The 21,894-nt window shown below is 44.8% G+C and overlaps 1 protein-coding gene across 1 annotated transcript; it reads left to right on the forward strand.

Moving 5' to 3' along the window:
• The first annotated feature begins 253 nt into the window (after nt 1-253).
• Nucleotides 254-20,255, forward strand: fgd6 (FYVE, RhoGEF and PH domain containing 6). Its single transcript, XM_075471828.1, has 21 exons — nt 254-497; nt 2,413-4,474; nt 8,022-8,133; nt 9,909-9,976; nt 10,080-10,110; nt 12,726-12,877; nt 14,003-14,159; nt 14,539-14,626; nt 15,050-15,100; nt 15,193-15,251; nt 15,333-15,404; nt 15,683-15,751; nt 16,326-16,409; nt 16,544-16,623; nt 16,704-16,806; nt 16,880-17,023; nt 17,110-17,212; nt 17,360-17,454; nt 17,555-17,683; nt 17,789-17,937; nt 18,700-20,255. The coding sequence occupies exons 1-21, from the start codon at nt 488-490 to the stop codon at nt 18,740-18,742; spliced, it is 3,861 nt and encodes a 1,286-aa protein (XP_075327943.1). The 5' UTR covers nt 254-487; the 3' UTR covers nt 18,743-20,255.
• Nucleotides 20,256-21,894: the final 1,639 nt, after the last annotated feature.

Genomic DNA, 21,894 nt, shown 5'->3' on the forward strand with positions numbered 1-21,894 from the left:
CAAAAAAAATCGAAAACTGCTTTCAAAATAAAATGCTCCTCATTTCAAAATATGTAATGCGATAATTACTTGCCAATAAACCAAAGTAATTGTATTCTAATTGAACACAGTCATATAGATAAACACAAATAAAGTCCTTAAACATGTATGCTATTTGAAAATCTAATAAATCGAACATATATTTCTCGACAATAGCTTTATTTTTAAATGCTTAACCGGAAACACATTGTTGCGTGTGTCCACTTTGGATTGAACTGCGGGGAATAGCACCGTGGCTGAAAACTTCGAAAAATGGAAAAAGTAACTGGTGTGCGGAGTTTATCCATGTATCCGCTGGCGAGATAAGGAAACCCCTGTGATGGATCTGCTTCACTCCCGGGAGAGATTTTCACACTGACAATGGTGTCGAAGGAGGCAAAAACGCTGATTTTCTCGCAATTCCATTGAAAGTAAATTTACTCATGGAGAAAGGATCACGTCGGGAGTCATGAGCACAGGTTTGTGTCGTGGGGGAGCTAACTTATCCTAGCAAAAATCCTGCTGTGCAAACCCATGTTGTGGTTGGTTAAACTAGATACAAACATTTGTTTTAGTTTAGGCACTGTAAAGGGAGGGGGGGCAAAAATAGCATTTTTTTTAACATTGTAACGGTCGATAGCATCCCTTCTATATTTACCCAGCCACAGTTAATTACAGTTTTTCCTTAATAACAGCTTTCAAAAGATATAAAAGTGACCTCGGTTTCAGTGCTTTCTGAAAACATAATCATAGCTCTCAATCAGATTTTCCTTTGTGTTTGTTTTTTTTTTTTTATAACAACCTCTGTGGCAGCTGGAGGGGGTTAAATCCTTTGTCTTCAAACATCTGTCCTGCTGTTGATGCACCAAGCTGGACTTAATATAAAGCTGCCATGTTTTACATCTTATATAGGACTGTCAACATGTGCAAGGACTGGCACGGATGCCCTGGGCAGATTCGCTTCACCAAAATGTGATCTGCTAAGTTATGTTAAAGTGGCGATCTGAAGCGTTGTCGTTTTACAGTGCCAGTTTCCTGACAAAATCTGTCAGTTTAGAGCTTATTTGGTTATGTCTAGGGTTATATATCCCACCTACGTTTTTCACTGACCGTATGGTGGTATTGGCACGTATTGGCAAATTCGGCTTAAAGCGAAAACACAAAGTTAACACTGTGCTGCTGAAGTTGTACATTCTCACACTGCTCACCACCGCCATCCACGGTGAATTTGTTTTCAGTTTGGGCGAAGCACTGCTGGAAGTTGCGGTTTTCCAACAGCAGAGTTATGCCGAATTGAAAAGTGACTCTTATGGAGTAGTAGAAAATGTCAAGTACGGAGGTATTATGGTAGTGCGCGCGCGCTTAAAGCCTGGGAAGCTTTATTTTCGGTGATTTTTTTTTTAACGGAGTTTGCATAGTCAGAACTGCCCGCACGGGGGACGCAGCGGTTTCAGGTTGTTGGCCTTTTCGGAAACATCCGCTCGATGACTCCACTTCTCGTGGTCTGGGCCAGCCAAGAGTCTCAGTTAGGAGAGCGGAAAATATGGCCTACAATCTGAATTCACAGCTTTTCATTGGTGTGGAGGCTGTTTTTTTTTTTCCTGTTTTTATTTGATCCTTTATTTAACGAGGTTATTTCCCCGCGGGATTCAGGACGTGTCACCAAGTCCAAATTTAATTGAATGCTTGTGAATGAATAGATAATGACAACATTTCAGTTTCTGTTGGATCTGACATGCGCACAGGGTAGAATTATTCCATAAACACGGATTTGATCAACATGTGTTTCAGAGAACCGTGAACGCAAACAGTCAGGAGGAGTAGGGATCTCAACAAATAACCCCACCTCTTTCCCAAACCGAACACTGGGGGGGATCATAGAAAAAAACTTATCAGTTGTCTCTACAGCTTTAGAAGAAAAAAAAATGCAATGGACATGGCATACCAAACATGCCTGGCTCTTTCAAAAACAGGAAAGAGGGAACGTTTAAATGTGAATCTGAATTGAATTATCCAGCTCTGCTGTGCTTTTGCTGTAACAAGTGAGTAGGTAACATTATCCAGTGCTCAGTTATCAGTTAAATACTGTATGATAAGTTTGAAAAATGCAGAACAGCTGTGGCAAAAGATGGAAAGACTTATTTTGTGAGAGTCAAATTGGGATTTCTAAATCCATTTCACACATTACTCAAACCCACTGTTGTTCCCCTCTGACCCTGAGATTGGCTTTTTAACCTCAGCCTAAACTTCTGCTTGCAGCTGTCTGTGCTTATGCTTGAGGAGGCAGGGATGAAGCATGCTTTACGCGCTGACCTGCTGCATGATTCATCTGGAAGGACGTTGAGTCAGCTACTTACCATACTGTAACTCTTATCCTTTTTTTTTTATTTGCAGGGGTGAAGAAGCCTCCATTAGCTCCTAAACCTAAACTCCCTGCTTCAACCAAACCCTCTCCCCCGCCCATCGCCCCCAAACCTGGCCCTATCTCCCAGTCTTCAGCAGTCTCGCAACCGTCCCCTGCCACTCTCAAGAGGGCAAAACCGGCTGTTGCCCCCAAACCATGCATCCCCAAATCCACAGCCTCCTCTCCTCCCGTTTCACCCCCGCCACCCAAACCCACCGAGCCCCTTAATCTGTCTCAGGAACAGCAGGAGACTTTAGATGATAACCTCTTTCTTCTCAACTCCAAGAATGGGATTTTATCAGAGACGAGCAGACATGAATCGCATTACATCATTCCCACCTGCTCCTGTGGGCTCGAAGACTGTCCGCAGTGCCATCCTCTTGAAAATGGAAACGCAACTGAGATTGAGGCTGATTTGCACAAAGAGCCGTTGCAGAATGGGGTTTCCACAGAGGGATCTGCAGGAACAAGGGCGCAGGAGAGTGGAGAAAACCAGGGGGAGGGCGGAACTGTTGTTAAGGGTGAAGGTGGGCGGATTAACAAAAAGCCTAGGGATAAACCTCAAAGACAGAAACACCTAGATCGGGGATTGCTTAACAAAGAGGCACAGAGGACTGAGGAGCAGAAGGGGAAAGCTTTTGACATCGTAAAACATCAGGAAAGTGCTGTTGCTGAGCCTGATGATTCGAAAGCAGATGTGCTGACAGAGATCCAAAGCACAGATCTAACAGACTCTAGGTCAGCCTGTGATGTTGCAGGCAGCATCAACGTCTTGTCAAGTATCGCTCCGCTTGAGTCCTCCGCAGAACTCTCTCAGGTAGAAAACACAGATCCTATCAGCAAAGCATCTCCTACGCGGTCGCACCCTGATCTACACGTCCCTGCTGCCCCGAGTAAGCCTCTCCCTGTCCCTCACCCACGTAAATTCAAAAAGCCAGTGTTGGTGAGGCAGGATGGGTTGGAGGGCGGTGCCCAGGATCAGGTGGTGGAGGAACAAAGACAAGGGCGTGAGGGAAATCTGAGTCTCGCTGGTCTTTCTCTCAGTTCAGAGAGCGAGGAGCTCAAACAGGTCACCTGTGATGAGCCAGCAACCCCGAAAGGCTCGGGTTTGGTAGGCGAGGAGACCAGCGCACCCGTTCCCCCTCCACGACAGACCTCCCTCTCGCCTCGTCTACACAGAACAGTCCACATGCCCCCTTCACTTAACAAAAACAACTCCCACTCTCTAAACCTTCTCACACAACCCGACTCAATGAGCCACAGCAAAGAGTTTGAGGAGCACCAAGTGGAGGAGGATGAAGAAGACGGGTACGGCGACTTTGAGCGATACCCAATCAGTCACAGTCTCCCCAAACAGATCAAACTCGGCTGTCACCCTCCTCTGGCCAACACCAGGAAAGCCTTCTCCGCTGAGGATCAGCAGTCACCGAAGGCGCCACCTAGGAAACCTCAGAGACACAGCATGCCAGGGCCCCCTCCACCCTCCATCTGCCCTCCTGCACCTCCACATGCCCACACCCCCATGAGGGAGCTGCCCGCACCGCCGCAGGAGAAAACACCCTGGCGCTTCGCCCGCGTGACGTTTTTCAGCAGACAGATGCCCACCAGGAGCAGCGTGCCGCCAAAGAGCCGAGCTCCGGTTCTGGGAAGCAAGCAGAGGGCACAGTCCTTCTCTGCAGCTGACCTGGCAACCCGGGCCAACTCCCAAAAGAGGAGCCTGTCTTTCCGCAAGCTGCTGGAGCTCCGGCTGTCAGTGAAGATGCTGCCAAAGCTTCTGGCCAAGGGAGGGCAGTCCCTGGACTGTACCAGCGTGGACTCAAACGGAGGGGAGAAGAGCCTGGAGAGGCCCAGTAGCTGCATCGGGGAAGCTGATATTTGTGAACAAGATGTGGAGTATGCGAACGTACCGCTCTATGAGGAGATCCCGGAGTATATGAACCTGCCGTTTCACAGTGCGAGGCTGGGTTGGTCACATGACCCTGATGCAGCACATTCAGACATCTACGAGGTGCAGGATCCTTATCCCAGATCCCAGGACCATGACTATGAGAGGTACGCTAGTTTCTCTCTTAAGCCTGTTTTGGGTTAGACTTTCAATCTTTTACATTACTGGTGATTTAGTGCGTTTGTTTGAGAGGTCAGGAAGTTGAAGGCTGTTGCTCAGCCATTGTGCCATCTAGTTTGTTTTTTTGTGTAAAATTTTAAAAAATTACAACACTCCAAAACCCCTAAAACCCACTCATTTCACAGTTGCATGTAGAAGATGGAGATATTATATAGGTATATATATATATATATATATATATATATATATATATTGGTGATATATAGGTATTGAGCTGTACTGAGAATCCGAATTATTTGCTTCTTTGCCATACATTTCTCACCATTCATTCTGCCTCTTGGTAATCTGTCTGAAGCCATTCACCAGGTTATGTAGGTCACATCTTAAAAAATGATTTAGCACTTGAGTCAGAAAAAGTACTGAAGTGTAATTGAAAAGGCCGATAACCTGCCTGCTCGGGGGGAAAACAAAGAGGGAGCTTTTTATACCTCTAACAATGGCGTGCCTGTGTTTTTGCAAGTCAGAAAACGAGTCTGAAAGTTGATGTAGACTGAGATCCAGACCTGCTGTTGAACACTTAGCTGCTGCCGCCCTGTAATTGCAGGTGACCCACAGCTCCTGGTGTGGGAACCGCCGCGTGCGACAGGTTGCGCAGGTGGCGCGGGCGGTTCTTCTGTTTTCAGGAGCACGAAAGTCAGCCTTGTGAGGCAGTGGCATAGAATTTGAATAGAGCATTGATGTGCAGCCGGTCAGCCTGTTTTCCTGTGGGTTATTTTCAGTGGCCAGAGCAGGAAATGTCTGAGAATCGCAGAAACGCCACACAGCTCTCTAGAACAGGGAAAATAAACCTCCAGCAACCACCAGCCTCCTCCTCCTCCTCCTCTTCGGCCTGGCTGCCCTCGGACCGGGCTTAGCCTCTTCTTAACCTCCACTCCTTTTTTTTTTTTTTTTTTCCTTCTCTCCAGTATGTCTGTGAGAAAACCTGTCAGGAGGTTTATTCTCATCTTGAATTAATGACCAAATCCGTTTCTTTTCCTCATTTCTCACGTGGAAAAGATGAAAGACTTTCGAAGAACACGAAATACAACATTTCATAAATAAAACATTAACGCATAACATAAATCAGTTTTTTTCAAAGGCATGGGAGGCGCTTTTATTGCTGGGTGATCTGTAACTTCTGAATAAATTAAGACAAAAACTCCTCCGGCAAATAAATAAGTTTTCAAGTTACTGCAGGTCTTGCAGCATTAATGTGTTCATTGACTCCATTGTTGTCTTTATTGGAGCTCTGTGCATGTTTTTTTTTTTTTGTTTTTTTTAGGTATTGTGGCTTATAAAGGTAAAATTCAGCTTGTAGTTATTTGAATTGATAATTGGTCTATTCTAGCAGCCTTTAGAAACAGTGATTGCTCGACATTAAAACACCGCACAGCGTGGGAAATTAGAGAATTGATGTCGGCTTTAGACTTCTGCTTCAGTTTTTCCATCCGCTTGTTTTCATGTCTTTAGCACTGGAGTCGGCAGATGCTACGCTAGCTCTAGTTATTCACAAACGGCAGCCTCAGGATTTAAGTTCAGCTGTCTTGGTCACACAAATCCCACCCCTTCATATCAGTGGTCCATCCTTCTAGATCGGCAAAGACTTGTTGTTGTTCTGGCACCAGTTTTCCGTCCCCAAGTTGGATCTCTTTCCACCCAGCAGCCCTGGAAACGGCCTATAGTTGATGTAAGAATGCGTACAGCTTGGACCAGAAAATTCCTGGACATTGGTGATGTGAACATCTTTCCTGCTCCTTCTGTTTCGGACCAGGACTCTGCAGGTGATGAGGTCAGGGCCGCGGTACACGGACACGAAGCCAGCCACTAAAACATTTAAGATGTGCTCTGCCTCCCAATTCTGTCTGGTATGCAGAGCCGAGTGTTTGTGTGCTGATGGGGAGAAAGAGTGAATCGAGTGAATCTGTAGTGTTTCCCAGGCATCCGAGCCTGTTAAGTTTATGTAAGTAGCCCCGGGCTGTAAACAAGTGGCGCTCTGTGCCTGACCCAGTATGCTGGATGCTCGGCTACAAAGGGAGCATAAGGGACAAAGAAGCTCAGGAAAAGGGGGGAAAAAAGAGAGAAAAAGTCCAAGTTCGTATCAGGGTTTGAGATAAAGGAGACACGTAAGAAAGCAAGGAAGCGGAGCGAGTGAGCTGCTGCTGAAGAGTGAAAGGAAATGGGAGAAGTGGAGGAGTGGAGTCCCACTGTCTTTATCAAATAGCCACTCTGAGCCATAACCCTACTTGTAGATTTACACGTGGGACGAGATGAAATCAAGACACATCTGCTACTCCCTTCCTGAAGTATCGGCTTGACATTGGACAGCTTCATTCTGCCGAAAAGGCTCCGGGAGCCAGATCAAAACATTAGTGAAACAAACGCATGTTGCTGCTTGTACTGAACTGGCAGGCAGCTTGTTTGTGGGAAGACCCAAGCATGCCGTTAACGCTGCCAGCAGCAAGGCTGATAAAGTGTAGAAATACGGGTTTACATGTCTTTGCTGGAAGAAAAGGTGGATGGACCAATTGCGGCACGCCTGTAAATTAGGTTGATGGCTCGGCAGTTGATCACTTTCTGCACATATCTCATGTTTGTGATCGTGGCTCTGACCCCGCAGATTATTTGTTTGATAGATCGCCTGCAAAGAATCTCTGAAATGCCAAAGAGCAGTGAAGGAAATATTGATAAGAACTTGAGCTTTCCAAAATCTGACCAAGAAATGCAAAGTCTCCCATCTGATGATCATATAATAGAGACCGGTGACTCATTTTTGACCCGTGGGTTTTTCTTACAGGCAGGCCAGTGGTTTGAAGGTGGTTTGACGCTGTCTTGCCAAAATAAAGATAGCATTTAAGAAAAGAGTCTAGATGGCAGCAGCTTTTGTGTCGGCTTTGCAGTTTTGCAAAGGCTGTGTGCACTGAAAGCACAATCGGAGAGGCTTGGTTTTCCGAGCTGTGGGGCTGTTGAGCCCGATGGTCCCTCTCCTCTTTATCCTGGTGAATGTAGTGACCAGGACCTCCAAAGAGTTTTTTCCACTTTTTGTATTTGCCAGGCCAAAGGAGAATTTCCGTGCTACCTGACTCATCTGTTACTGTTTCTCCACTGTTTAGCTTTTCTTTCTTGCTGTTTTGCCGATTGTGGTCATTTTGGTGTGTTTTTATGTGCTTTGAATCCCTCTCCAAACAGTCTTTTCCTGGACATTCAAAGTTCTGCTCAGCTTTTCTGTCTTGTGTAATCGTCAACATATTCCACTGTATAAGACCTCTGAAGGAGTTTCGGACTCGCGTGCTTCCATGAGTAAAGTTTGCTTTGTCAACCAGTCCTCCGTGTTGCACAAGCCTTGTTTAATCTTTATTTAACCAGGGGATGTTTTTGTGGACGCGCGCGCTCCTCTGCGGCCCTGCCCAGCTTCTCTTTCACATATATCAACATTCTTTGTCAAGAAAAGCTAAATTCAGCTGCATCTTCTCTTCGTCTTGGTGTTTTGGCGAACAGCGGCTGGCTGAGGCAGGATGTCCACTCTGAGGAGGAGGAGATGCACAGCTCCGACGAAGAGGACAACAGCTCCACCTCCAGCAAGGAGCACCTGGACGAGGCAGACAGACAGGTACTGTAATCAAGCAGTGGGGGGATGGAACAATTCACTGACTCACTCTGAAGTCATGAAGTAATTAGGTAGAAGTTTGAAACGCAAACATACCTGATGACTGCTTGTTGAGATCAGTGACACCACTTCTAAGACTTTTTCACATTTTCATGCCATCACTTCTCTAGTTTGAATCACTGTGTTTACTGATACTCCCTTTGGATTAGCTACGACAGGGAAATGCACGCAAATCAGACATCATACATCAGATATGATACCCGACAAAATGACATAAAACCTGTATTATTTAGCTTTACAGTTTAAATACAATCCTTGAACATTGATAAAACTGATGCGTGTATCGGTTCATACTTTTGACATCCCCTTTGCCTATCTTGATGGCCGTAAATAGACTGAGTTTTGTGTAATCCGTAGATGACTTCGATTCAGAAAGACGCTAAAGTGGCCCAGCTGCAACCAGAGATCAGCCACAGACAGCTGGCGAAATGAAAAGAAAGTCATTTATCATCCTCGTAACGGGCAAGCTGCACATTTAACGTGTGCGACACACTGAAACTGCAGTGATGTATATGTGTGCTCCTGAGATATGAGGTCAATGTGACGACAGGCAAACGTTTCAGCTGCCCGTATCTGCCGAGAGTGTCCGCAGCCACTGCAGATCCATTAATCTGTGAAGGGGAAAGCTGAATTTAACAAATATTGTGTTCTAGACTGCTGAGGGTCTGAATCCGATTTTTCAGTGTCTTTTTATGTTTTTATGTTTTCGCGTCTTCTAGGACAAAACTGTTTGAAATCAGTCCAGTTCTTACTGGGAATGCTGTGACCCGTAACTGTTAAATAGCTGAGGTGTGATCCAAGTGGAAGTTTAACCCCGCAGGCTTGTTTTTGGCACAGTCAGCTGCTCCTTTATATGATATCAAAGTTGTTTAGCCCTTGTTAAGCTTGTAAAGCTGTTGTTAAGTTTAAACTTGCTATCAAGGTGGCACAATAGGGACATCGGCTCTATTCCGAACATGTCGCAACATGTAAACTTGTGTTTGTTCACACTGAGGACATGGAAAGAGCTTTGGAATTATTGGCCCACCATCGAACCCTTTTCAAACCCAATGTGTGCGTATAAAATTGACAGATCATTTACAGGTCACAACGGACGACTGATATCAGTACTGGTGACCTAACTGTCGCTTCAGCCGCAGGAGACTGCGTCCACACATGCTGCCAAGTGTGTTGGTCGCCTGTCTGTCACAGCCTTTTAGAAGTGGGTGTGTGTGTTGAAAGGGGGGAGTGGGGCTGGTGAGCAAACACAGAAGGGCTGCAGGTTCAGGAATAGCTCCCTCAATGACTGAAAGAGGCTTTTTTTTCTCTCTCCGTCCTGCGTGACCCTCTCCATGATACTGTCAACACCTGCGTCTGATGCCTCTCAAAGCTCCGCGGTATCACAAATACGGGCTCCGATAGGGCCGGGAGGACATTTCAGTCAAGCAGAGGCCAAGGCCGCTGTCCAAATTAAGTCGCTGAGAGACCGCCCCATTACCATTCAGCACCCGCAAGAGACTGGCAGAGGAGACAGATGGAGAGAGCAGAAAGGCTGCTGCTCTGCTTTGAGGCCTGATTGAGCTGTTGTTTGAAGAAAGCTGATGGTTTTAAACAGGATCCAGTGATCATGGTGATTTGCAGTGAGCCTGTGAGTTGACACTGAACTTGTTGTGAGGTTTGCACTTTTTTTTTCTCACTCTTCGGTGTCGCTCGACCGTTTTGTCTTTCTGATCTTACAGCAAGAGGATGAGATGAAGAGGAAGAAGGTGGTGCACATCGCCCAGGAGATCATGAGCTCGGAGAAAGTGTGAGTGCCACAGTGACCAACCCGGAACAAATAACTTTATAAGAAGTATCTGTGCTCTAAGGCTTTTCTACTCCTTTTTTTTTTTTTTTTCTCCTTTTACCAGGTTTGTGGATGTCCTGAAACTTCTTCACATAGTAAGTGTCCTGTTTACTCAAGGATTTGATTTGATGTGCATTTTCATGATTGGTTTCAGCAGCCGGGGGAAACGGAGGGGCCTACTGCGACGCAGTAAATGTTGCACCGTGTTTTGTGCGCCGCACGGACGCTGGCAGAGTTTTGAGTGGCGATCAAAGCTTTTCCCAGACGCTCGGCTGGTGCGGTCTCTGCTCAGTTGCTTTTCGCACGGTTGAATAATACAGCTGAGGCTTTTAAAGTGGCTCCGTCTGAGGATTTGTTTTTGCGGTTTCCCAGGGGTGACAGCGGGCAGGTAAATGCACGGCCACATAGGGGAGGAGGTGCTTTGATCAGCCCTGTCATGGGGAAACTCTGTCGGGGGGGGGGGGGTGCTTGTTTGAATGCAAGAAGGAGACATTAAAAGAGATTATGAGTAGGTGTTGAGGTTTGTTTTGATTGTGGTGTCATGATCTGCGCAGTTACATGGATACAGATGTATGCTTATTTAAAGGGAAAACCCCCTTAGTAAGGTGTTTGGCCCGCCGTGTGGCACCAGAGCAGCTTCCATTCACATTTACATTCATTCTGCAGGTCTATGGAATTCTGTGTGGTAGATTGAATGCCCTTCCTCAAAAACATATTCCTTCATTTGAATATATATGAGGATAGTGGAGACTGCCGTCTAACACGTCGGTCCAAAATCTCCCGATGTTCAACTGGGTTGAGATATGCTGACTGCACACAATTATTTTCACTCTCGTCAAGACATTGAGTGGCTCTTCTTGCCCTGTGGAGGGGGCGGAATGACATAGTGGAAAAGAAAAGGTTACGATAGGTTAAAAGCGATCTCTCAGGATGGGTTTGTATCAATTTGCAGTCTCTCTTGCGTCTAATGGGACAAACAGAACCAAATCTTGCCCCCAGAGAATTCCAGAGCATCAGATTCCCTCGTGTAGGACTCGGTGTGAAGTCGTTTTTACACATAGGTTATGTGGTAGTCTTAAGACATTATAAAAGATCATCAGCTGACAGCAGCAATTAACGATTGCTTTCATTAACTGGCTAATCATTTGGACTATAAAGCACCAGGAAACGGTACAAAAACGATACGACGAGCAGTCAAAAATCACAAATGAGTCAGTTGACATTATTAGGAGACCTCAAATCTTTAGTAAATACATAATAGCTGTTCCATAAGTTTATCGGTTGGTCACAAGAACCACGTGGCTCTTCATAGGGGAAGAGCATGCGGAAAATGTTGCCACTCTGCTCATAAATATGGGTTCAGCCTCTTTCGTGTAAATATAGCATCGCTTAAAACGGAGAAGAATTTGACGTGAGCCTTTTTCTTGCAGCAGCATCCTCCGTTAGATGTCTTAAATCTTAGTTAATCCTTTGCCAAGGTGGAGAATGTTCTGGTGTTTCGATTCGACCAACAGTTTTTCTTTTCCAAGTCACAGGTAAGCAATAAAAGCAGCAAATCCTCACATTGTTAACATTCACTCTCGGAGCGTTCATCGTTTCTGCGTCAGAGGTGTCCAAAAAATATTCATCTTTTCCTTAAAGTCCTGTTCATTCCCCTTCTATTAGCTGAACATTCGATTGAACGACTTTCAGCTCAGGAGTTACTTTAGCTGCTCTTTCGCAGGTTAAACGTTTGACAGGGATTGCTTTGTACGTGCGTAGCCCAAAGACACGGCCTGTAGCGGGCGTGTCCCAGGTGAGGGGGTCCAGACAGTCGGTGAGGGTCCACCTGTATGGCAGCCTCAGACTGGCGAAGCGACGGCGGGATTTGTAGAAACTTGGTCCTGCTGCTGACGGGGGAGGCGAGGAGCTCCGTCAGAGAGAAGAGGGCAGATCGCATTCTTCTCTCTCTGTGGACGGCCTGGTCGGGCAGCAGCTGCTTCCTCGGGCCATCCAGACGACCTCCACTCACACACATGCCTTCGATAATTCCTCTGTGTGCATGTGTGTGCGTAGTATGTGTGCAGGAAGGTGTTTGGGCTGGCGAGTCTTTGCCGCATACTCGTGGCAAGTCATCCAACAGACATGTTTACCTTTTTATTTCCCTCCAGTTTTGGTGTATTTGTAGCCAGCGTGTGTGTGCGTGTGTTTTGTGAATTTAAAGATGGTTGTTTGTCTGTTGGACTGGAGAGGCCGGAAAGCTCATGGTTTTTCCCAGTTTGTGAGGTCCTGTGGTCGTGCTTTTTGATTTTAATTTGCTGCCAGATGAACTCTGTTTATCACCAAGAACTTCAAGTTGCGTTGCTTCTTGGCTGTGGATGTTCAGTACTTTTGATAGAGAGTAAAAGCACAAGTAGACCCGGAAAAGCGGGATCCTGCGAGGCCTCCCTGCTTCCTTCCAGGTGCATGTGTGTGTTGGCGCACTGGACAAAGTGGAAGTGCTGACACAGCCTTGTCATGAACTACATGCAGAGGCGGGGGGAAGGGCGGAGGAGGAGGAGGGGTCAGTTTATGAGGTGATAACCAGGTGTTCCGCTTCAGCTGCAGCGCTGTGTGTTGTCATGTGCCGACCCGGCCCGTGTAGCTCCGTGTGTTTTTTTTTGTTTTTGTTTTTTTTGTGTGTGTGTGTGCGCAAGGCTACATCAGAATTAAGCCCCCAATGTCTCCTCAGGACTTTCGGGATGCTGTTGCCAAGGCAACCCGTCAGAATGGGAAGCCAGTGGTGGAGGAGCGGATCCTCAGTCAGATCCTGTACTACCTGCCTCAGCTGTACCAGCTCAACAAAGACCTGCTGCGAGAGCTGGAGGAGAGAGTAGCACACTGGTACACACGCATGTTTTTTTTTTTATTATTATTATTATTGTTATCAAAGGGCCTTTTGTATCTTTAGCATTAGTATTTGTCATCACTTCTTACTAATGAGTTTTGATAAATTTGGTGAGTCAGGCGGGTTTATCTGTGGTTTCAGTGCCCTGACAGGAAAGACCTGCGGCCTTTACTATGAAACAGCAGGATTTGGGGCTTAACGCGTCACTTTTCAGGGTTAAATCCAAGTTTCCTGTGTACGAATAAGGCCACTTTTAACTTATCCTGCCCTGGAGCAAGTTCTCCTAGAAAGAAAAGACCAAAACGAGTCTGAAAACACTTGACTGAACAGTCGGTTCTAGTTGAGGAGATTATCAAGCACAACATTTGACAGCCAGGATGTCAAAGCAAATGAGTTAAGTTACTTTGAAATATGTTCTTTGTGAAACGCCCGAGTGGCAGATGAAAGGACGCAGTCTCATGCTCCCATCAGAGCAGAACTGCAGAACATTAATTTAATGGAAAACACACTTGTGGCCCTAAAGCCGGGGGAGTGCTACTCACAAGCTAATAAATTCAATTTTTACATCATCTGTCATTTTGGCTTCTTTGACAGCAGCAACTTTGTAAATATTTGCTCGAGCTTATATGGGATTGTGGTTGTGTGGTCGTCTTTTGTCAACGCCACCAGTTTACATATGAACATGCTCATAAAAGAGAGTCTGGGCTGATTTGTAATAATACTGCACAGTTTAGTTGCTTTTGTTTGATTTAGCGAAGACAAAGAAATGAAAACATGTCCTGAATATGTTGAACCTCCCTCATAGCACCAGTCCCTTGTCCTCTCCTCTCATCTCCAATGTGGACGGGCTGAAGTGAACAGTCACATCTCTTGAATGAATCCGAAGTCCAGCAGCTGCACCCAACTAATTGGAGCCTGCTGAGTGATTTCTGAGTGTGACATCTGGTCAAATTCAGAAATTAGTCTCCTCCAGACCGGTTCCCTTCCTTCACCACTGACCTGACAGATTTAATGTGTGTGTGAAAAGTGGGCCCGCAGTTTCTGTGACATACCAGCGGATCTTAATTTAACCTGCTGAAATCTGAGGGTGACGTTTTGTTTTTTTTTCCGTCCGGTTACAGGAGCGACCATCAGAGGCTGTCGGACATATTCGTCCAGAAGGGTCCCTACCTGAAGATGTACTCCACCTACATCCGCCAGTTCGACAACAACGTGGCTCTGTTGGACGAGCAGTGCAGGAAAAACCCCGCGTTTGCTGCCGTCGTCAGAGAGTTCGAGGTAGAGTTCTTTCTGTGACCTTTTGTGTCGTTTCATGAACTGAAACTCATTTAGAATATCTTGTTCTTCTTATTTCCCACTAGGAATGGTTGGTCTTTTTATAGACGTACTCCCCTTGAACGATTTTTAACTCATTAACGAACGAATCAGGAATGTCCTTGAGAGCATTTTTCTGCCTGGAAACCTTGATAAGAGAGGACTTATGTAACATTATGTGCAAAATACTGCTTCGGGTATTTTTGCACCACCATGATAAGCGCAGACAGTTAAAGCTTCTTAAGTGTTGTTATCTGGAGCCATCAAAAATGCACGTGTCTGTGTGAGAGTGTGTCTTTTTCAGAGTATGTCTGAGCAACCGTGCGTTTTTGTTTTGTCTCAGATGAGTTCGAGATGTGCCAGCCTGGCTCTGAAACACTACCTGCTGAAACCTGTGCAGAGGATCCCTCAGTACCAGCTGCTGCTCACAGGTACAAACACCCCCGCGACCCACATTCGACCTGCTCTGTTCGCCCGACGCCCGCAGGTCAAGGGTTTATTGGATCATGGCGCTGATTTATAGGCAGCACGAGAATGAAACTTGGACTGAAATCAGGTTTTACCGTTTTGGCTTCAGTGGTGTTTTTTTTTTTTTTTTTTTTTGTGGGGTTTGTAGCGTAGCGCCTCCCGGTGGAAAGCCAAAGTGAGAGAAACCTGTTGATGAGTCGAATGGCTTATTTTCTAGGATTTCGGTTTGCTCTCGGGGGACGATCCTCGGGATCTCTGACTGCACAGAAACTAACCACACTGCTTCTGCTTGCCTTTTATTTCCAGTCAGTTCACCTGCAGTTAGAAGTTTTGTTTTTGCTGTAAAAAAGGGTTGAAGTCGAAGCCTTTTTTTTCCTCCTTTACAGATTATCTGAAGAACCTTCCAGAAGACTCTGAGGACTACAAAGACACACAAGGTGAGACGAAGGACAGCTCTCATAGTTGGTGTCGCTTTTTTTTTGTTGAAAATATGCCAAACAGTGATGTGACATGTCCGCTGTCTACGCAGCTGCCCTCAGCATAGTGAAGGAAGTGGCCAACCACGCGAATGACATTATGAAACAAGGGGTAAGGCCCGATTCGGTTCTGCACGCCTCCCCCTCTGACAGCCTGTCTGACTTTTTGTTTTTTTGTTTTTTGTTGTTTCAGGATAACTTTCAGAAGCTGATGCAGATTCAGTACAGTCTCAATGGGCACCATGAGATTGTTCAGCCAGGCAGGGTACGTCCTATCAGATTTGTGCCTGCTTTTACTTGTTTTTGCCGTCATCAGTTGTGTCGCATGTTTTGAAGGAGTTCAAAATAGACCTCAGTCAGAAAAAACACATCTGTAATGACAGAGGACCGTTTATTTGTTTGTCACTGCTCGGCGTGACTGCTGATCTCCCCCATGTGACAGGCGACATGTGAGAGTCATTTTAGAGTCGTAAAAAGCTGCTGCTCAGCCTCTGTGCTTTTCGATGCAGCCCCAAATGAAAGCAAACATGTCTGTGTCTGCAGGTTTTTCTGAAGGAGGGAACTCTGATGAAGCTGTCCAGGAAAGTCATGCAGCCGCGCATGTTTTTTCTGGTGAGCAGATCTACGGTCTACAGTCGCAGTTTTACTCTCATTTCGAAATAGATTGAATTGATTTATTGCCATGAATCTACTCGCAATGCTCCATAGTTGCAAAGCAAAAACAAAAAAAGTGTTTCACTTCTTGATAATTAAAAGTTGAAATATTGTATTTGCAAAAGTATTCACAGCCTTCACTTCGTGGTTGCAAAAAGTTTGCCTTACATAGCAAGGTCCTCTTGATTATTTTCAACAGATTACAATAGGGGGCTTCGGGATGGTGTGGAGTTTAAGAGTTTGAATGTTTGTCTCCAGGTTCTCCGGTTTCCTCCCACAATCCAAAAACATGCATTCTCCAGTGGCAGCTGTGATAAAGTGGATAAATTGAAATAGAAAATGAATGGCTGGTTCTAAAAACTCCCATAAAGCTTTTATTTCAGCTTTTTTCATTTTGAAACGAAACTCTTTGCTTTGTTGTTATGGAGATTTGTGTGTAGATAGATGATTAAAAAAATTAAAAATGTAAAAGGTCTATAAACTTTCTACATGTACCCTTCATCTCTATGAACCTTGTTGTGTCTTTTCCCAGTTTAATGATGCACTTATGTACACCACTCCCGTCCAGTCTGGCCAGTATAAACTCAACAGTGTGCTCTCTCTGGCTGGAATGAAGGTTAGACGCACATGCAAACACGCCGTTCTTTTATTCTTTCTTGTCACTTTACATTCTTTATTAACGTTTAATGTAACTTTCTTACACTATTCTGATACTTTATTTCTTTTTATTGTTGCCGTTGTGTTTTCCAGGTGAGTAAGCCGAGCCAAGAGGCCTATCAGAACGAGCTGAACATCGAAAGCGTTGAACGCTCCTTCATCCTGTCTGCCAGGTCAGCACCTCGCCTCGGTGATCGGCAGCATTTCGCACGTTCCGATCTGCTGTGACTAACCATGTGCTTCGCGTTCGCAGCTCGGCTACGGAGAGGGACGAGTGGCTGGAGGCCATCGCCAAGGCCATAGACGACTACACAAAGAAGAAAATAACCTTCATATCGAGCCGAAGTCAGGAGGAGGTGAGACTGTGAATCAGTGCGGGCGTTCGGTGTGCTCGGAGCATCCAGATTAACTGTGAATCTCTCCACTCAGGCGGAGGGTGTGGTCGACAGCGGGGCCCCTTTAGGTTCAAAAGCTCCCATCTGGATCCCAGACCTGAGGGCCACCATGTGCATGATCTGCACCTGCGAGTTCACCCTCACCTGGAGGAGGCATCACTGTCGCGCCTGTGGAAAGGTCTGCGCCGCCGCCACCACCGCCGCTCCCCCTGTACAATTTCAAACTAACTGCCTTTTCATCGCAGTTCCATGTGTGTCTGACAGGTGGTTTGTCAGGCGTGCTCTGCCAATAAGTACTACCTGGAGTACTTGAAGAACCAACCAGCTCGTGTGTGTGATCACTGCTTTGTCAAGCTGCAGGAGAACAGTGAGTGATCCGTCATTCCTGATTCATTCATTTGATTTTAAGGAAATGTACAAACACAGCTGTGGTATTTGTGGGTTTGGGGACTCCACATATTCCTATTAACTTGTGCCATACCTTCATGTTCTTGTGTTTTTTGTTATATTTTAGGCGATCGCTGTGCGTCCACATCTGTGTCTCCTATCAAATCCGGAGCGTTTTCCTTCACTAGAAAACAGAAGAAGATTCCTGCTGCACTAAAAGAGGTGCAGAGCACGACGAGGCAGCAAAATGGGATTTTGGTTTCAACCCTTGTTGAACCAATTATTCAAGAATTTTTCTCTGTCTCTCGCGCCGTTTCTCCAGGTGTCCGCCAACACGGAGAACTCCTCCATGAGTGGCTACTTAAACAGGTCAAAAGGCAACAAAAAGCAGTGGAAGAGGCTATGGTTCGTCATTAAAAATAAAGTCCTGTACACCTACGCCGCCAGCGAGGTACTCGTCTGACCTGTGCCCGATTTTTCTCTTGATTTGTGTATTCTTCGGTGCAGATTTCCGCTATTTTAAAACTGAACTCTGTGCGGTAATCTCTCCGTGCAGGATGTCGCGGCGTTGGAGAGCCAACCCTTGCTGGGTTTCTTCCTGCGAGAGGAGAAGAACGGGCCGGCTCAGAAGCTGCAGTTCAAGCTGTATCACAAAAATACACTGTTTTACATCTTCAAAGCTGACGACATCCCCACGGCACAGAGGTACCAGACTGCAAATGATAGGCAGTGCCTATCGGTGACCATGGAAACCTTAGAAAGCAGTTAAAAGTCAGTCAGGGATTTGAGTTCACGCTGCACACAGAGCGAGGAGTTTTCCACAGAACAGTAACAAACGCAGTAAAGCTGCAGCCACTCGGTTCTTATCTGATCAATCGAGGAATAAAGATTTAAAAGATTTGGCTTCTGTTTTTACTTGCAGACATGTATTTGATTAACTCTTAGTGTTAGCATGCATGCTAACACTGTTTTCCTGTGATTGCTTCAGAGAGCATCCGCTTTATTTTTTACCTTTTTTTTAATGAGAAGGGACAGGGTAGCGTTGGAAGTAGATGTGTTTTTTTTTTTAATCTTTATTATTATATGACTCTTATAAAAGGTGGACAGAGCTTTGTATTTACAGCTTTCTTATTGAGTTCTAGCTCGTGGTTTCACTTTCAAGAGCACAGTATATCCGTTTGCTTCGCTCATGCCTCTCTCTCGGCGCTTATTCCCGGCCTCGACGAGCACAAATTTTCATCAAAACACAAAGGGGAAAGAGAAGCAACTGCAGCATTGAGCAGACAGATGCCGTCATAGGGATGAGCTGGTGAGCGTAGTTGTTCATTAGAGTTGCATATTTCCCGCCGGAGTCCATGGAAGACAAAAACGGAGCTCTTTTTGGCTGCCCTACTGAGAAATGGCCTTTCGTTTCGTGAAACTCTTAAAATTCACAACTAATTTTCAGTTTTGTGTTTTTCTCTTTAGATGGATCGAAGCCTTCCAAGAGGCAATGATTCTTGAGCAGTAGTCGCCTTTCTTTTTTTTTTTTTTTTTAACAGCGAGGACATGTCACAGCCCCAGAGTCGGTTGACAGACAACTTAATGACCCCCGATTGATCGCCGATCAGGGTTCGCCAGCTCAGGAAGGACTCCCGGGGGACTGTCTACACTGCAAACTGAACCTGGCGACAAGAATGCTTTGCACCTCAAAGAACTGGAGTCATTTTGTCACAACATATTCTAAAAATCAGCAGCAGCAGCTTCTGAGGCTCAGCTGTGCCGAGATGAGAGCGAGTCACAGCTGCGGGTCAACGGTCAAGTCCAGAAGCATGTGTGTGGAAGTGCGACCAAATACGTGGGCATTCGAAAGCTGTCGGAAACCATTGGAAGTTTGAAGTCTGGGAATGATTTAAATGTTGTTGGTTTTTTTTTTTTATATGTTTTCCGGTGAAGGAATAACTTGAGTGTAAAAACGAAATGTGGAAAACCATCCGCTTTCAGTCAAATCTCACATTGGCTGCACGGCAGTGTTTAAAACTACAGGGTCGACCTGAAATATCAAACAAGATTCCGTCTGAGTTACGCGTGCAAAGAGGCGTTTGGGTTACAAGGTGGGATTTAACTGTGAAAAACGGGCTTTAACATGGAAACAGGAAGTTGGTGTTCTGCTTATTATTCATCTCTCTGGTTAAGAGATTTTACATTTAAAATACCGCATCATGGATCAAAAACATCATCCTGGAGACAACTGGAAATGTCATGAATTTTGTAGATAATTTAAAGACAAAATGTGTTTGTTTTTTCCCTGTTTAGCCAGAATGAAAATGGTTAAAGGGCGTTACTTTGTATGTGGACATAAAAAGAGCAACATTGACTTTTTTTTTTGTTTGTTTTTTGAAAGCCCAGAGCTAATATTTATAAAAATAGGAAGTTTTATTTTTTTGGGAAAAGCACAGGCTGCCACTTATGTTGCGAGTCAATCAGAATCATTATTTTGTATGAGTGAACACTGTGGAAAGTTTGCATGAACTATATCTCTAAATGGAAAAAAAAAAAACACCCAGTTTAGAAAACAAACCTTTCCCTTTAACAGACTTTGTGCCTTTTTTTTGTCCTGTTCTGAGATAAACTGCAATAATACAGGTGCTTTGTTTGATGCATGTAGGCTCACTTTTCTGCCAGGGTACTTTTAAAAGCAGCAATTTGTTGTTTTTGTTCATTCATTTCATTTGCAAAGCTCTATCGTGGCAGATGTAGAAACGTGAATCCTGGTTTTTTTTTTTTTTTTAGTGAAGGAACAAAGTGGTTGACTCATTAGAGTTCTTCTGGCTACTGTTGTCTCTAGAATTTTTTTTTTTTTTTACATTTGTGAGGAAAAAAAGAAAGAAAATCTGCTGCGGCCTGTTCCGGAGATGCGAGTCGAAAGCGTTTCTCGATGATTGTATGATAACATTTGTAAACACTCTATCAGAGTTAGAGTCTCTTATACACATTTCTAAACTGTCAGGCAACAGTTTTTAATAAAAATATATCTAAATGTATAGCTTTGTCCTTGTGTTTCATGTCTGCCGTTCTTACTTAAGGGGATCAAAAGAAGCGAGCTATGGTGTGTGTATAATCGCAAACTCCTGTCCCAGTGTAATTACAGAGTGCAGACAGATGTTTGTGGGAGGCAGAAGTTCAAATGTCTGTCGTTTGCATCTGTGTGCATCTCTTATCCAAGTCTGAGTGTCTGATCAAAGCACCGGCGTGAGAGATAAAGTGTTTTTCATGAAGCTGAATGTCTGGACCAGTGACCATGTCAGAAAAACGTTATTCAACTCAAAACACAACAGTTCAAGTCTGTGTTAAGTTTCTTCGATCGGTCTGTTGAAAACTGCCGGAAAAAAATCAGTGATTTATCTTTTAAGTCGAGCTGGTGAGGAGTTCACTGGTCTGTCAAAGACTGTGGGGACAAAGTCTTCATAAAACTGTACAAAATGCATGAATTTGAGAATTTTCTCGTCTGGACCTCATAATATCATTAAAAGATTTAGAGAATACAGAAGACTCGGCTGAAAAGCATTGTCAGCGAAGACAGATCCACAGATGTAAGTTAAAACTCTCTCATACAGAGAGATTAAGAAAACATGCCTTAGCAAGGTTCAGAAATGCTGCGGTCTTCTCTGGGCCTGAGCTCCTTTAGAGTGGAATCAAATAAAATCTTTCAACAATTTTCACTTACTCTTGAACATACATATGCTGTCATCCAGGTGATTTGGACCTAAGTGCTTCAGGAAGACACTGCCAAGCTATATAGTTACATGAGCTGGCATTACTTTGGCTTCTACTGCTTTAGTGAGGAACCTTCAGAGTTATTTGTTACCAGGATCTCTCTCTTTGACTGACATCAAACGGGTTTCTAGCACTGCCTTCTTTCACTTTTTCAAAATTAGGAACATCCTGTCTCAGAGTGATGCAGAAAAACTGGTGCGTGCATTTGTCACTTCAAGGTTGGACTACTGTAATTCTTTACTGTTGGGCTGACCCAAAAATTTCTCTGAAAAGCCACCAGCTGATTGAAAATGCTGCAGCCAGAGTTCTGGTGAGATTTAACAGGAGAGATCACGTTTCTCCAGTTTTAGCTTCTCTTTGTTGGCTCCCTGTTAGATTCTCCTCTCCTCACATTCAAAGCTCTCCTTTATATCCCCTTTATATCTTAAAAATGGTGCACTTTGCTCTGAGACTGCAGGTTTACTAAAAGTAGAATGGGAGGCAGAGCCTTCAGTTGTCAAGCCTCCTCTTGTGGAATCAGCTGAAGTTTGTCTCTGCTATTAAGATTAGACTTGAATTTTTCATTTTTTTTAAAAAAGCCTATAGTTAGGGATGGCTCAGGTGACCCTGAAACATTCTGTAGTTATTCTGCTATAGGCCTAAAATCGCTTGGGGACCTCCTTACGACATTACTGTTGTCATTAACTTGTGTTTCTCTTTCCCAGCAGGTATCCCTGGCCTGGTGTTATGGTGCTTCTTGTCCCCTCTTTCCTGTACTCACGACCCCAAGAACTGCAATGTTACAGAGGAATATGACTAAAGTGAAAAGTGGAGAGATTAGCGGTAAGAATAAACCTTACTTTAAATGCAAATCATAGTCTAAACAGATGAACATCTGTACGGCTGAAAGATTTACAGACCTAAACT

This window comes from Odontesthes bonariensis, chromosome 8, assembly GCF_027942865.1.
Source record: "Odontesthes bonariensis isolate fOdoBon6 chromosome 8, fOdoBon6.hap1, whole genome shotgun sequence".
Lineage (NCBI taxonomy): Eukaryota > Metazoa > Chordata > Actinopteri > Atheriniformes > Atherinopsidae > Odontesthes > Odontesthes bonariensis.